Below are 15,575 nucleotides of genomic sequence, written 5' to 3' on the forward strand. Positions count from 1 at the left end.
AAAACCAAGAACCACTGGCTCTTGATTCAGTTGTCTGTTTGCCCCATGTGATGATAGCACAGGCGCCCCGTCTCCGGGAAGGGGTATTTCAGGGACAAGGTGTCCCGTGTTCTCTTTATTTGTTAACTGTTCCTGGAGGTGGGTGTTCTGACAGTTCACTACTGGAATAGTTAGTGTCATGTTTGTTATTTCGATAACTGTCAGGGTTGTGGGGGGGTTATAAACCTGTCTCACTGAAATGTGAATAAACACCTCATGGCACCAGCTCGTTGGAGAGTCCCTCTGTGCTTCACGGACGGGCGTCAACAGCAGTGGGCCCGCTCGCCAGATTAGGAGAGGCCCAGACTTGCCAAGACCCCTCAAACAACTTGTGTCATCACTGCAATGGTTTTCTGGTCCAGGCTGTCTACACCCCTTGAATCCTCACTGTGATCTGGTAAGAAGCTAAAAAGTATTATCCCCATTTTATAGATGAGGAAACTGAGGCTTCAAGAGCACCAGAAATGCTCATCCAAGCTCTCTAGCTAAGCTGGGGATTCCAACTGCAGTCTGACATCAAAACCCACGTTCTGCAGGGCAGTGGGTTTCTTGAAGTCAGGGCATGTCCAGGTCATTTCTGTGTGCCCAGGCCTGCCAGGCTCAAGGCAGAGGCTCACAAGGATTTGATGAATGACTGAACGATTGGCCCTGATATTCAGCTGGTCCACTCCGGTCCAGCAGAATAGCCTGTTATGATTCACAATCCTACAGCCCCTGTGTTTACATGTCTGGGGCATCACTCTTGCCTGAGACTTGGATGAGTCAACTCACCCTCTGAGCCTCAGTTTCCTTGTTCTCAAAGCTGAGACGAAGACTGCCGTGCTATAGTGAACCGTTAAGTTCAAGAACTTCAGACGCCCCAAGCCCGTGTGTGTTTCAGGTCAGAGGAGATGACAGATCTGTGCCGAGGGGGGCCCTGCAGCTCAGAGGCCTGAGTCAGAAAGTCCAGCGCTGGCTGGGCCTGTGGCCTTGGTGGCAGGTACTATCCTGGGGCTGCCAGGATCTACCCACCACAGAGCAGAGGCTGTTTCCCAAACCTGCCCCGTCCCTGCCTGGCCTGGCTTGTGTATGGCTGGGAGATGGGGGAGGTGTTCTTTAATCCCACACGTGCTCTGGGGCAGGAGTCAGCACCCCCCACTTCACATGAGGAAACTGATGCCCGAGCAGCAGTGTCACTTGCTCCCCAATCCCTGGGCTGGAAAGTGGCCCAGAGTCACCCCAGGGGGACTGAACCTCCCCTTGTCCTTCTGCCTGAATCCATCCATCCCACCCCACTTGGAGTCAAGATGGGGGAAGTTCAGAGAAACAGGAAAGAGCCCAGAGCAGATTTATTTTCCTTAGATAAATTTCATACACAATATAGTCAGGAGTCCTCAGCTTTCACCTAAAGGTCGGTACTTATTGCAGTTAGGCCCAGTGGCTCTAATGGTGGAAGGAAAACTTTGAGAAGGCTGCTGTGTTCAGACACAGGATAATCGTTGAAAGGCAAGGGGTCTGCCCTGTAGAGGGCGCCCTGGGGCAGGGGGCAGGAGCAGAGAAAAAAGCGTGGAGGCAATGGGGTGGGTTGGGCTTGGGCAGGCTGCGGGCGGCCTCCCTCCCAGAAGCAGAGCCCAGGGCCATCTGGCCAGGACCTGCAGGGGGGACAACAGAGCCGGGACCATGGGGTGTCCTGGGGCCCTGGCTGGTGGGGCCAGTCGGCACCTCAGCCCCGCCGCAGCTCCTGCAGCTGGTAGGCCACCTTCTCCAGCTCTGCCTTGATGGCTGACAAGCTCTCCAGCTCCTGGTCCTAGGAGAGAACACCCAGAGTCACCCGGGCGCTGGAGCATGGAGGGCATAGTCAGCCCGGTGGCTTCGGCTTAGCTGTGTGACCTTGGATGGGTGGCTTTGCCTCTCTGAGCCTCCTCTATTTCATGGGGACAGTGAAGCCGCCCTGCTGCACTGCTCTGAGAAGCCGGCATGCAGGAGTGTGTGCCCTAACCCTATACCTTCCCTGGTGGACTCTTATTCAGGCCCACCTCCTACTCAACGGCTCTGGGCAGGCATGTGGGAAACCAAGCCTCTGGTGCCTTTCAGAGCTGCTTTGAGTCCCCCAGCCCCAGGCTAAGGCTGTGACAGTGGCTTCCAGGGTGAGGCTGTGCCTGGGTGTCCAGTCTGCTGCAGGCCTCCCTACCCAAGGGGCAGGGGACCAAGACACAGGCTTGAGGACGTGAGCATTGCCTGGTCACTGGGCCCCCAAGCTCTAGCTGCCAGGGTGGTCCAGGGCAGCTGGGGACCCTCTGGGACTGAGGCCCACAAGAGCAAGCCCTCAGATTCACAGCAGGAGTCAGCCATACCCCAGCTTTGACTGAGAGGGGTGGTTTTCCAGGAATCCCTGCCTGGGGCCCAGTGAGAAAAGACGGACAATGGTTGCCAATGAAATGGGGACCCTAGGGGCTCCCATCTTGGAGTAACCCCCCAGGCAGGAGTTCTGTGATTCTGGGGTCATTTTTTCTAAGACCTTTGGGCTGAGTCGGGGGGCCCTGCCCTGTCCAGTCCTCAGGATTTGGGTCCCCATTTCTCCTGCCTGTAGTCCAAGGGCCCCTCTGCCCGTGGAGAAGGGAAGCCAGTCAGTCCCTCAGGGCCCCTGGCTCTCCCTAGCTTCTGTGGGTGGGGAAGGCAGTGATGAAAGGTGCCCAGCCTTGGGGAGGGCTGGGAGGCAAGCGGCTGCTTCCTGTAGCCCTGTTCCCTCAGTCCCTGGAGACACAGGCAGATGAACTCTCAGCGCCAGCTGCCAAGGAGTCTTCTCCCTCTCAGACTGCCGGGACCCGGTCCCAGGCCCAGAGAATGGGTTGGGGACCCAAGGAAAGGGCCGTATTGTCTTCTGGGTGGGCAGAGAAGAGCACTGGGGCCAGGGTTTCGGACACGTCCCAGCCCCCATAAGTTCCTGATGCCCTCCTGAGCATTAAAGCCTGAACCGTGGACACCCCCCCAAGGTCTCCCCCAGCTCCAAGGTGGTGTTGCCGGCCTGCCCCAAAGTCCCATCCCATCCCCTCCCATGTGTCTCCACACCCCTCTGAGCTTCCCAAGTAGCCTGGTCATGGCTAGGGTTTCAAAGCTCACGTGCGTTCTGATCATGATAACAAGGTGGGCAGAGAGGCCTTATTGCCCCCATTTCACAAATGAGGGAACCGACGAGGCTCAGAGAAGGGGAGTGACCTGCCCAAGGTCACCAGCCAGGAGGAGGCAGACCCCGGGTCTTCTGGCACATGCCCATGCCCCCCTCCCCCACCCGTCACCACCAGAAACCTCCCCACTTTGCCAGCAGGGCGGGAGGCAGAGCCTGAACCTGGGAGGAGGGTGCGGTTGGACTGCCAGGAGGTCAGGAGAGGACACGACTGGGCCAATGGTAGGGCCTCCCCAGACACCACCTGTCCCTTCGTGTCCCCTCCTGTCCTGCCTTCCCAGCTCGCAAGGCCAGTGGTGCCCCGAGCCTGGATTTCCCCAGGCAGCAAGTGGCCCTCCCAGGCCAGTCCCTGCCAGGTCCTTTAGTTTCCAAACTCTCTCTACTCAAAACTCCAAGCGCCATCCATCCATTCTTGTCCTGCTTCCAAACCTGCAGAGGCTCCCTACTGCCTTTCAGACAAAGGTTCCTCCCAGCACCTCTGGGATCCGCTTTACTCACGAGCTCTTCTGCTTCTGTTTGCTGATCTGAATGTTTCTGTCTCCTGTGTGCCTGTCCGCCAGTTTTCCTGGGTGCCCCGCACCCCCCACGCCCTTTATCCTGCGCCTTCCCAGTCTACTGAGCACCCCTGTCCAGGCACCTCTCCAGTCCCGACTCCAAGGGACAGTGTCCCCTCGGTGATGTGGGGCAGCATGTCCGGGTGCAGCTGCCCCCCAGCGGGGCCCGGGGCCGGCTCCCACCTCGTACCAACCTCTGGTCTGCGGTTGGCGCTGCCCTCCTCCTCCTTCTTCTCCTCCGGGTAGCCGCGCACCTGGAGGGGCAGGCCGGCCTCCACGCTGTCCTCCTGGGAGGTCGGCCTCCAGCCTCGCCGCAGCTGCAGCCCGGGACCCCTGAAGCCGTAGCCCCGGGCCTGGAAGGAGAGCCTCATAGAGCGGTCGGGGTCCTCCTCCTCCTCCTCCTCCCCCTCCAGCCGCTTCTCAGCCGTCAGCTCCTTGGCCAGCTGGTCCATCTTGCTCCATCGCTTGGCGTCCTCCCACTCCTTGGAGAGCTGCTCCTCCTGCTCGGGCTCCCCGCTCTTCCCGCCATGGAAAAGGCCTTGAGGGGCCCCTGCCATCTCCTCTTCCTCCTGCTGGGAGTGTGCCCGCTCCCCCTTCCCCTCGCGGGGCTTGGCCTTCTCAGCCCCCATCTTCCCGGCTCCATCCATGGCCAGAGCCTCGGGCCAACCTGGAGCAGCTGGTAGACAAGAGCGGGAGAATCAGGGAGTGGCTGCCACCTTTCTGGGTCCCTGCCGCTCCCTTAGGTCTCTCTGTGGCCATGGTTGCAACCACAGACCCTGTACACTGGATCCAGCTCAGCCTCTCACAACAGACTCCCCTTGGAGGGAAAGGCCACCTCGACACCAGGCTTTACAAGACCCTCTAAAGCTCCAAGTCACCTCTTCCTTTAGCCCTCTCATCCCAGAAGACCCAACCCAGGGATCGCCTGGCTGGGGAGGAAGGAAAGACCCTGATCAGGCCCTCAAGAGGAGCCAGGACCTTTTCCTAAGCCCTGCTTGAAGCAAGCAGTGTCCCCAGACTAGCCTGTTCCCTCCCATCATGCTGTCCCTCGGTTCCCAAATCCCACCCGCTCACCCTGCAAAGCCCCTCTCCCCTTCTGGGGGTGGAGAGGGGCTATGTGGACTAGTGGGAGATGCAGGGCTTTGGAACCAGACAAACCAGGGATGGAATCTCCGCATTTACTACAAATCAGCTATGTGACCACGGGCAAATTACTTAACCTCTCTGAGCCTTGGTTTCCTTCTGCCAGATGGGAATAATACCTACCTTTCAGGGTCGCTGAGAAGGTGGAATGAGATGATGGATCAGGGCACCCCCCGCCCACCCATCCCCTCCCCCCAACACGTCTGCTGACGTCCCAGACATCATACACAGTCTCACCCCTCTGTGTCTCCTTGCCGCCGAGGCTCGGGCGGGGTTTAAATGCTGCGGTGGGGGGGCTTTCTTCCTCCGGGACAGCCTTCTCTCCAGCCTCGGCCTCCTCCCCCTTCTGCTCCTCCTCTTCTTTCTCTGCCTGCCTCCCTTGCTCTGCACTCAGGCCCTTCTCCCTGCCGGCTGGACCCTGGGAGGGGCCCTCGCTGTCCTCCTTGGCCTGTGGGCCTGGGTGTTTCGGGCTGGGGAGGCTGGCCAGGGGGTGGGCATTGAAGGGGGCCTCCTCCTCCTCCTCCCCGGGGGCCTGGCTGTCCTCCTCAACCTTGGACCCCAGCCCGAGCTCTGGGGAGGCCTGAGGTCTGTCTCCATCTGAGTCTTCGTCACTCTTCTCCACCTCTTTAGAATCGTCTCTTTTTTCTGCAGCATCCTTGGAGGATACCTCTTCTGTCCCCTCTACAGAAACAACAGAGCAAAGTCAGGCCCTGAGGACCAGGTTGCACATCGGATCTCCCCCGGGCCCAATTTCAGATCTTAGTCACTGTATCTCTAGGCTTCCAGCAAGCCCAACCTAAGACACACATGAGACAATTAGGGTTGCCCTCTCCACATCTGGGTTTGACCTCAGCAAGACGGGATTGGGTTTCTTTCTTTGTAATTCTACCTCTCGAAGAATGATGTGATGACCCCTTGAATATGACCCCAGAAGATAGAGCCCTGAATTTAAAATGAAGACAGCAGCTGAACTGCTGTGTGATCTTGGGCAAGTTCCTTAACCTTTCTGTGTAATGGGCAGCATTACTGCGACTTCCTGCTCCCTTCTGCAAGCATTCTATCTTGAGCGTCCTGTGAAAGTATTCAATTCCTCAGTATTTGTCAGCTTTCATTAAAAGGTAGTTACTTGTACCTGCTTTGAAGACACCTTTTCATCTAGTAAAAATCCCTCCCATTGCTGGAAATGATTACTGTCAAACAAGTCACAACCAAGTACATTCCACCATTCGACTCCAGGACGCCAGGTGGAAGTGCTCCCATGCCCACTTTATAGAAACTCAAACCAGTCCTTAGAAAGGGAAGGTGACCTGTCTGTCACAGATGGCAGAGCTGAGCCTTGAACCCAAACCTCCGAATGCCAAGTACAGGGTGCCCTTTGCACCGACATGTGGCTGTCTCCCCATGAACGCCACACTATTCCCCCTCCAACAGCCCATGGCAGACCACCAGAGTCAGCCAGACACTCGTTTCCATGGAACCAAAACGGGTGAGTCCCTGCCGTGCCTCAAGCAGCCACTAGGGTGACAGCCCTGGCCCACGTGAGGGCACACTGGCAGGTTTCCCCTCTCAGCCCCAACGGATGACCACTGAGGTCCCTGCTTCTAGGAACTGGCCCTGTTCACTCCCCTTCCACGTGCAAAGAGCAGGGCTGCGAGGACAAGCGGGTGACTGTTTCTAGGTAGAAAGTTGAGTTTAACAGAGCATCCCTCTGACCTAAGCCGTGATCTCTGTGACCCCTAGAAGCTCTCTGTTTTCAAGAAGGACGATCCAGGACTTTCCTGGTGGTCCAGTGGTTAAGAAACCGACTGCCAGTGCAGGGAACACGGGTTCAATCCCTGGTCCAAGAAGGTCCCACGTGCTGTGCTGCAACTGAGTCCATGTACTAAAACTACTGTGCGCCGCAACTTGAGAGTAGCCTCCATTCACCCCAACTAGAGAAAGCCCACACGCAGCAACAAAGACCCAAAGCAGTCAAAAATTAAAGAATTACAAAAAAAAAAAGATGATCCAGATTCATTTAGTATTCCAAAGCTACTCCTCTGGGATCTTGCTGCCCCAAGGCTATGCCAGGGCACCACTAAATTCCCAGGAGGACAGGCACTGGGGGCGGGGGCCCTGCCTCGGTGGCCACTGGGAAGAGTTGAAGCTGCCTACCTGCCAGGCCTCCTGCCCGAGAGTGCCCGCACCTGGGGTGGACAGATGGGACCCTCCAAGGGCTACGGAGTGAGATGTTCCATCTCCAGTTATGCCTTGGAAAGGTGCTTCAACCTCCCTGGGTCTCAGTTTCCCCATTTGGAAAGAGAAGGAAATAAGAGCTTCCTTACAGGACCCAAAGGAGGAGCTTCTGACTCCTCGGGACCCTCGGTCTATTGTAACTACTGCTCTCTTCATTCTCCTTCCCCTGGTCTCTGGCCAGACGGGTCAGCACTGACCTTTCGGCTCGGCCTGGTCGTTCGGCTTCTCAAGTACCTCTGAGAGTTCATCCTCGTAACTGCTGTGCTTCTTCTGCTGATGTGTCCGCTCCTTGGCTCCTGGATAAGAAAACAAGAAAAGCGTCCCATTTGATGCTTGGCTGTGACAATGGAGGCCTCTGTTTCCTCATCCGTAAAATGGGCATGTCCTGTTCTGGGCCTGCCCAGTGAGAGAATGAGGGGCAGGGGCAGGTGGGGGTGGCGGGGAGGGCTGGCTGCCCCCTCCCAGCTAGGGCCCATCACACGGCCCCATCACCTCTCCAGACCTGCGAGATAAGAACACGTCCTGCAGGTGGGGGTGGCGGGGAGGGCTGGCTGCCCCCTCCCAGCTAGGGCCCATCACACGGCCCCATCACCTCTCCAGACCTGCGAGATAAGAACATGTCCTGCAGGTGGGGGTGGCGGGGAGGGCTGGCTGCCCCCTCCCAGCTAGGGCCCATCACACGGCCCCATCACCTCTCCAGACCTGCGAGATAAGAACACGCCCTGCCTGCTGCCTCACGGGGTAGTGAAGACTCAGAGTCGAGGGCTCCAGGAGCAGGAGCAGGGAGTGGGGGACCCTTAGGACCTGGTTGGTAGCTAGGTCAGTGGTCCCCAACCTTTTTGGCACCAAGGACTGATTTCATGGAAGACAATGTTTCCATAGATCGGGTCGATGGGAGGATGGTTTGGGGATGATTCAAGCTCAGTAGGGTTCCAAGCTCAGTAGGGTTCGAGCTTTAAAGAGAATCAAATGCCACCACTGATCTGACAGGAGGCGGAGCTTGGACAGTAACATGAGTGATGGGGAGCAGCTGTAAATACAGATGAAGCTTCACTCGCTTGCCCGCTGCTCACTTTCTGCTGTATGGCCCAGAGATTGGGGACCTCTGTGGCAGGTGGTAATAGTGACTGCTTGTCCCCTAGTGGGGGCTCTTGATTCAGGCAACACCTGTCCCCATGGACCCCCATAATCCCAGGCAGAACACCTGTCTGCATCAACCCAGGCTGTGCTGCCTCCTCTGACTGTCTCCACCCACCCCTGGTTCTTGATGGTGGCCCCAGCCAGGCCAACTCTGCAGCCAATGCTGGTTTTCCTACGATGGGAATTTCTGGGGTGGCCAGAGGTGCCTGACATGGTTACTGTGGACCAGGGATTATGCCCAGATCTGGCCCCTGGCCAAACAAGCTTCACACCTCCTGGTTAATCCTTTGCTCTGTGACCTGGGAAATCCAAGACTTGGGTGCTCATCTGTAAAACAGGGTGGCTGCAGCGTAAATGCTAGGAGAAGTCATTATGAGAATACAGAAGAGGGAGTGGGTGGATAGGTGGATGGATGGATGGATGGACAGACACGTAGACTGATCTCATCCTCTTTTAACAGAGAACAGTAATGTACCTGTATATTGGGCACTGTTTATATTGAATACACACACGTGTGTGTATGTGTGTAAACAGATGTCTCAGGACACAGCTTCCTATCATAGTCTTCATTGACATGACATTTAATTATTTAAATATAACACCAGTCATTCAATAATAATTTTAAAATTACCATATTATATCCTAGCAACCATGTGCCCTGTGTGTCTGTCTTCCAGGACAAGCGAGCGAGAGGAACGACGGTGTGCTAACTTGGGGAGGGCCTCGGGAGCCTTCTAGCTGTGCCACTTGCCCCAAATTGTTCTTCATTCATACATGTGGCCCAGTCTGCCCCAAAGGCCTCAGAGTAGGGGCCTTCCCTGAGCCTGGGCAGCCTTTGTGCCCTCTACCCCAGCCCAACCCACCCAAGCCAAGCCCTAAAGATGAGCCTTTACTTTCTCTGCAGGGAGATACGAGACTCCTGCTCGAGGGCCCACTCTCACAGAGAGGCACGAGGATGCCCATGCCCCCATCCCCAGGTAAACAGCCCCTTCCTACAGGGAGGTGCAGGGCCAGGACCCATTTCTTCCAATTTTCCAGGGAGGCCTTCTGTGCCTCACAGGAACCCAAGAAGGAGCCTGGGGCTGGGCAGAGTAGCTAACTCCGTGGGATGACATCAGCCTAACCCTCCATTACCAGTATCTTATCTGGGCTCTGCTTGAATATCCTCAGTGACAAGGAGCTCACTACCTCACAAAAATCACTCCATTCCCAAGAGCATCAGCGGATTTTTGTTAACCTTTTGGAGAAAGGCACACCTCACTCTGAAAGCACACTGGAAGTCTGTGCTGTGTTTTGGGGCAAGCAAGATCCTGCTTCTCCCATCTCCCCTTTGAGTGGAAGCTCACAAGGGCAAAGGGGCCCCTCCCCTCTCCTGGAGGCCAATTTTTTTCCCATTAAACAGAGAAAAGAAGTCCTCTCTGTAACCTAGTCTTGAAAGTGCCCCCTCTAACAAGGCTGAACTCCAGAGACCACAGGGTTTTGGAAGAGCTGCATCTGGTCTTGGGATGTCCTTAACTTATTGTGTGATCTTGGAGAGGTTACTCAACCTCTCTGGGCCTTGATCTCTTTAAGTGCATGAATGATAGACTGGGCCAAGTGACACAGAGGACCCCACCTTACCACCCTGTAACGAAAAGGTGGTCAGTGAGGATCAGAAACAAGACCTTGCTCAACCTTCCACCATGATTCTTCTGACTCTCAGTTACTGGAATTCACCCAGATTCATGTGCAGTGGTTGGAAAATACCTTGGAGAGCGAGGTCTTGGAGCTCTTTCAGCAAATTCTGATGTCGCAGGATTGAGAGGATCCGTTCATCTGCAATGAAGGGGAGTCATTACGGGTGGTTTCCAGAAGACAGCCGAGAAAGAGATTGCCATCAATATTTTCAGCTGAGCACAAGGAATTATATTCTGGAAACTCAAAACCCTGGTGGTAGCAGCAAGATTGGGTCTGGAGATAACACTTCTGAAATGACTTCCTTTCCAAGTTTGCTATCGTATCAGGAAGGTCAGCCACTGTCCCTGCACCTAGACTTCTGCCAAGAGATGGCATCTCCTACAGTGATACAGGAGTGACTCTAAACACAACCTGTTTTCCCATCTCCATGCCTTTGCTTGAGCTGTCTACTTCACCTGGAGCACCCTCTTTTTCATTTTTCTACCTATTGATTTCCCACTTTTCTCTTAAATCCCAATCCTAATGCTACTGTTGGATCCAGCCAACACTGACTGCCTCTTTGCAATGCTCTGCCCTTCTCATGCTCACCCACCCTTGGTATTCACACATCCACAGGGTGACCACCAGGTGCCAGTGGCTGTCCTCAACACTGGGGATTTAGCACACAAAATCTTCATCCACCGGGAGCTCACCTTCTGGGGGCCTGCTGTTCCCAGCCCTGGTTTCATTCTGCCCAGAATTCTAGTTAACTGTATTCAAATCACTCCCCTCTGCTAGACTCTAAGCTCCAGGCACACAGGGCTGTTAGCTCTTCATCTCTCAGTACCACTCAGAGCTCAGCACAGACCTGGCTGAGGTAGGCACTTGGTCAGTGACTACTGAATTAAATTGCTGATTTCCATCAAAAGCCACACACCCATGTCCTTGCCTCCCAGCCCAGCAGGCAGCAGCCCCTCATCCCGAGCCTGGCCCATACCTCCTCGGAGTGTCTCAAGACACTCCTTGCTGACTGGCATGGGGCTGGGCTTGGAGAGTGTGTCAGAGATGACCTCGACGATGCACTTCATCACCTGGGAACAGAATGGGGCCAGTTGGGGCTGGTTTGGGTGTGGGACTCAGCCCCTGGAAGCTCCAGGGCAAATTTCTAAGGAGGACATAATGATGCTCACTTTTGTTTTCAGGAGTCCATGGATGCCTAGCTCAGGGGCACAGCTGTGCTTCCTAAGCTGGCCCATAATAGCAGTAACACTAAAAATCCACATACAAGTGCTTACCAGGTGCCAGGCACTCCAACCACCTGGCCAGCAGGAGCCCCTCTAAGGTGGGGGTGGGTACTCTGCACCCTCTCATCCCAAGTGTTTCTCTGCAGATGGGGAAGCTGCTCCTGGGCATTAGAGGTGTAGTTCTGCAAAAGTACTTTAGTCTTGCAGATGCCCCAAAGGTCAACTATCTCCAGGAAGCCTTTCTGGACCACTCAGAGGAGAACAAAGACCTTTCCTGGCTCTTTCCTACCTGGAAACAAGACTTGGAAAACTGTCTCTAAATATCTATGGGGTTGTCACAGGCAGGGAGTGACAGCCTCACAGCCTGGCTCCATATTCATCAGGTGAATTCCCTGGCTGGATGTGGGCATACATCTACTACATCCGGGTGCCCATCTCAGGCCAACAGCAGCCATTTCTCTGGAAGTCTTGTCCAGTGCCCAGCAAGGTGCTGTGGATAATCAGACATCTGATAAATGGATGATATTTGAAGATGGTGACAACTGTAGTGTGATATCCCAGCTGTGTGATCTTGGGCAAGCGACTTGACCTCTTTGAGCCTCAATTTCCTCCTCTACAAAACATGAGTGAGAAGACCTTCTGACTCCCTTCCCAGGGTGATGGGGCACAGATGGGAAAATACTCTGTAAACGCATGGAGTGCCACACATACTCAGGGATGGATTTGTAATTTCCAGCCTGCTTCAGCAGCCTAGAGCTGGGCAGAGGAGCAGGAAGTGTCAGACAAGCATCAGGCAACACAGAGAGCAGTGAGGGGGTGGAAGGTTGTGTCTATGGGATGCCAAGGCAACCCATTCAAGGACCCAGGATAGCAAACTGGCAGACAGGCTCGACAGTAGTCATGGCATCCCAGATAGAACATGCAAGTCTTCACCAGCTGCTCTAGTGTCTCTGACCCAGGCTGCTGAAAACAATACGATGGCCAAAGTGTCTCCCACGTGGAATCTGGCAAGGAATGGTTTATAGCCTGCACCCTTCCTGCAACCACAAACCTTGCACTGGGAATATCAGATAACCACAAGTCCATGAGGACAGATTCTGAGAGAGATGAATTAGGTATGGATCCCAAGAATGATGGGGAGGTCAGGAAAGGAAGCTCTAGGCTAGAAATAAAAATATTTATTTACTGAGGACCAACTATGTGTCAGCAATTCGCGGGAGTCCTATCCCTTACCAGGGCTTCCCTGGTGGCTCAGCTGGTAAAGAATCTGCCTGCAATGCAGGAGACCTGGGTTTGATCCCTGGGTTGGGAAGATCCCCTGGAGAAGGGAAAGGCTACCCACTCCAGTATTCTGGCCTGGAGAATTCCATGGATGGTATAGTCCATGGGGTCGCAAAGAGTCAGACACGACTGAGTGACTTTCCTTCTTTCTTTTTATCATTCCTTACAACTTCCCTCAAAGGAATTATCATTATAGCGAGAAAAGGGAAAGCTCAGAGAATTCAAGGGATTTTTCCCAAGATGACACAGTTACAAGATGAGTGGCAGCTGTCTGTAACTAGTGAATAGGAAATTTTAAATGAGCACATTGAGGTTGAAATCTCTTTGATGCTTTGGGTTTCAACTATAGTCTCTCTAAAGAAAATAGTTCCTGAAAAGGCAGGGAGTAGAACTTCTAGAGAAATTCACAAGTGGAGATATCTGTGAACATTAGAAGCTGGAAAAACAGGCTCAACTCAGACTTGAATCAATTTTGGGTATATGCCCAACACAGAGTGTCTCTTGCTGGCCACAGAAGCCCCCATCAATGTCTTCCAAGTCCTTTCCTGGGTGACCTCCACCAGAAGCCCCAACTGGCCTGGGTGCAGGAGCCATGATCAAGAATGTTTTCGTTGTGGTCCTTTGAGAGAGCCAGGGCTTTAGCAACTGCAGGATGGGGTGAGTGTATTGCTGGCCAAGCCTTGGGGAAGAGCAAAGGGGAGGCCAGAGCCAGGCAGATGAACAACCACAACCTCAGAGAAGTCACCCCCACCAACCCACGGTGGGCCTACAAGATCTGAAGTGTTCAAGACAGTGGGCCTGGCCCCTGGGCCCAGTGGGTAAGACACAGGTCCTACCAGGTTGCACACCCAACTCAGAGGAGGCCGGGGACGGCCCCACAGCAGGCAAGCAGGTAAATCTAGCAGACTTTGATATCTTCTTTTGCAAGCTGTCCCCAGGTTCAGCAGCCGCAGTGCTGGCTCCTGGCTTGATGCCAGACTCCTGCAGCTGCCCAAGAACTGGCTGTGAGGGGTCCACTGGGGTCTTCTGCCCCCCCATCCCAGGGCATCCCCACACCCCTTCCTACCTCAGTGTCCCCTTTATTCATGGGGCTGTTCACAGGCAGGGCAACGACTAGGAAGAAAAAGAGAGTAAGGGTCACTCTTCTGCTCTGAGGGGGGGCCCGTTCACCCCAGTGCTCCTCCTTAAGACCACCCCCACTCAAATGAGATGCGGAGCTGATTTGATTTCCCTTCTCAACTGCTACCCTCATGGGGGTGGCTCCCACAGGCTGCACTGAGAGCCTTAACCCTTCCCTTTGTGAAAGCTATGCTCTGGAGGGGGTGTGGGAGCAGAAGCCAAGGGCTATGAAAACAGGCCAGTGGCTGGGTGGGACTGAGGTGGGGGGAGGATGAGGGAGAGGCAGAGAGACCCCAGAGGTGATGGAAAAAGAGGGTGAGGTGAGCGGAAGAGATGGAGGAAGAGGATTGGGAGAGGTAGAAGTCAAGGGCAGACAGACGGTGGGGAGCAGGAGGAAGAAGGGAGAGAGAGGGGAGCCAACAGCGGTCCTCCCATCTCCCCAGATGACCTTGGCCAGCCACAGCGCAGAGCCGGCTCTGGCCCCGAAGCAGCCCAGACGTGGGGTGGGGGCGACAGGGAGCCCTGTCCCGCGGGATCGAGAGTCGGAGTCAGAGTCAGGTCTGCGGGTTCTGCGCCGAGGCCACTCTGCGGGGTCAGGTGGGAGGCGGGGCGCTGTCCGTGGCGCTGAAAACTCGCCGCGCCGGAGGGAAGGCACGGAGGGGCACGCGGCGCCTGGACCTCAGGGCCGTCAGGGGCGTCCAGGACCCTTTCCCCCAAGGGCCCGCGCTCGCTCACCTTGCCCCGCGCAGAGCAGAAGCGCCAGGACCGCGGCGGAGCGCATGGCGAAGCCGGGGCGCCGAGCAGCTGGCGGTCTGGGGCCGGCCACGGCGCGCGCTCGGGCGAGGGGTGGCTGCACGGCTCGCTCCGGGCGGGCTGCGGCGGCACCGGCGCGGGGATGGGGTTTGGTGGTGCAAGGTCTCCGTGTGCGTCTGTCTGTCGAGCGGCCCTCCGCACTGGGCTTGGGCACTGCAGCAGTGGGGCATGCTCGCGCCCCGCTTATATACCCCGGACCCCGGAAATGACGTCATCGGACCCGCCCCACCCCTTTCCCCATCCCTCCGGGGGTCTGGCAGCAGCTCGCCCCGCCCCCCCAGCCTCACCCACCCCCACCCCCACCCCTGTCCCCGTTGCGGGCGGCCCCGTAGCACACAGTTCTTGGGTGAGGCAGCCAGGCGGACATGTGACCTCAGGAAGTGGCACAGGGGACTCAGCTGATCATCCAACTCTCGACGGCTCCGCCGACCTGCTGTGTGTCCGTGGGCAAGTCACTTCCAGTCTCTGGACCTCCTGTTCCTCCAAAGTGCGCTGAGGTCCCCGCCAATTCTAACACGTCACTCCTTGCTTCTGAGGGCCTTTGCAGGGGGCTCCCTTCCTCCAGCTCACTGGAGGCGTGCTCACCATTCTAGGCTCCCTCAAAAGTCTAGGAGGTCTCCTAGAGGTTCCTGACCCTTTGTCTGAATTAGATCTCTCTCTGGCAACCCAGTTCTGTGCTTTCACAGTTGCTAGTTGTATATGTATTTATTTATTTGAATAATGCTTAGTCTTCATTGCTTTCAAAGTCCCTAGCAGGACCCTTGACACAGAGTAAATCCACTTAATTGATAACTGTTGAACACACTGATTAAAAGTTCAACCCACGAACAAGTGAAGCCTGGACTCTGGCCATTGGTGGGCAGCACTCATGGAGGGTGGCAAGGGAGGAGAAGGGAATAGTTCTTGACACCAAACCAAAAGAGGAGCCCTTGTAACCTCTACTCAGGAGACCTAGTGCAGCCCCTTAGGGTCACCTCCTTGTGGCTGGTTACCCATTTGTGTGTTCAAGAACAGCTCTTACCTTCTCGTGTGTGTATGTATGTGTACACGATCAGTCATGCCCGACTCTTTGAGACCCCCACGGACTACAGCCCACCAGGTTCCTCTGTCCATGGTATTCCTCAGGCAAGAATACTGGAGTGGGTTGCCGTTTCCTCCTCCAGGGGGTCTTCCCGACCCAGGGATTGA

At 55.6% G+C, this 15,575-nt stretch overlaps 1 protein-coding gene across 1 annotated transcript; it reads right to left on the bottom strand.

Annotated features, from left to right (window-relative positions):
- Positions 1-1,590: 1,590 nt before the first annotated feature.
- Positions 1,591-14,557, bottom strand: CHGA (chromogranin A). The gene is made up of 8 exons (XM_055418411.2): positions 14,310-14,557; positions 13,522-13,568; positions 10,928-11,021; positions 10,021-10,089; positions 7,332-7,430; positions 5,137-5,580; positions 3,951-4,432; positions 1,591-1,825 (listed from the first exon to the last, which is right to left on the bottom strand). The coding sequence occupies exons 1-8, from the start codon at positions 14,353-14,355 to the stop codon at positions 1,742-1,744; spliced, it is 1,365 nt and encodes a 454-aa protein (XP_055274386.2). The 5' UTR covers positions 14,356-14,557; the 3' UTR covers positions 1,591-1,741.
- Positions 14,558-15,575: the final 1,018 nt, after the last annotated feature.

This window comes from Moschus berezovskii, chromosome 21 (assembly GCF_049115385.1).
Source record: "Moschus berezovskii isolate FMDL1 chromosome 21, NW_MosBer_1.0, whole genome shotgun sequence".
NCBI lineage: Eukaryota > Metazoa > Chordata > Mammalia > Artiodactyla > Moschidae > Moschus > Moschus berezovskii.

Coding starts and splice junctions, on each gene's coding strand:
- CHGA (XM_055418411.2), bottom strand. CDS start 14,355: ATGCGCTCCGCCGCGGTCCTGGCGCTTCTGCTCTGCGCGGGGCAAG. Junction 5,581..7,331: donor CGACCAGGCCGAGCCGAAAG/GTCAGTGCTGAC, acceptor TTGTTTCTGTAG/AGGGGACAGAAGAGGTATCC. Junction 4,433..5,136: donor CGGCAAGGAGACACAGAGGG/GTGAGACTGTGT, acceptor CTTGTCTACCAG/CTGCTCCAGGTTGGCCCGAG.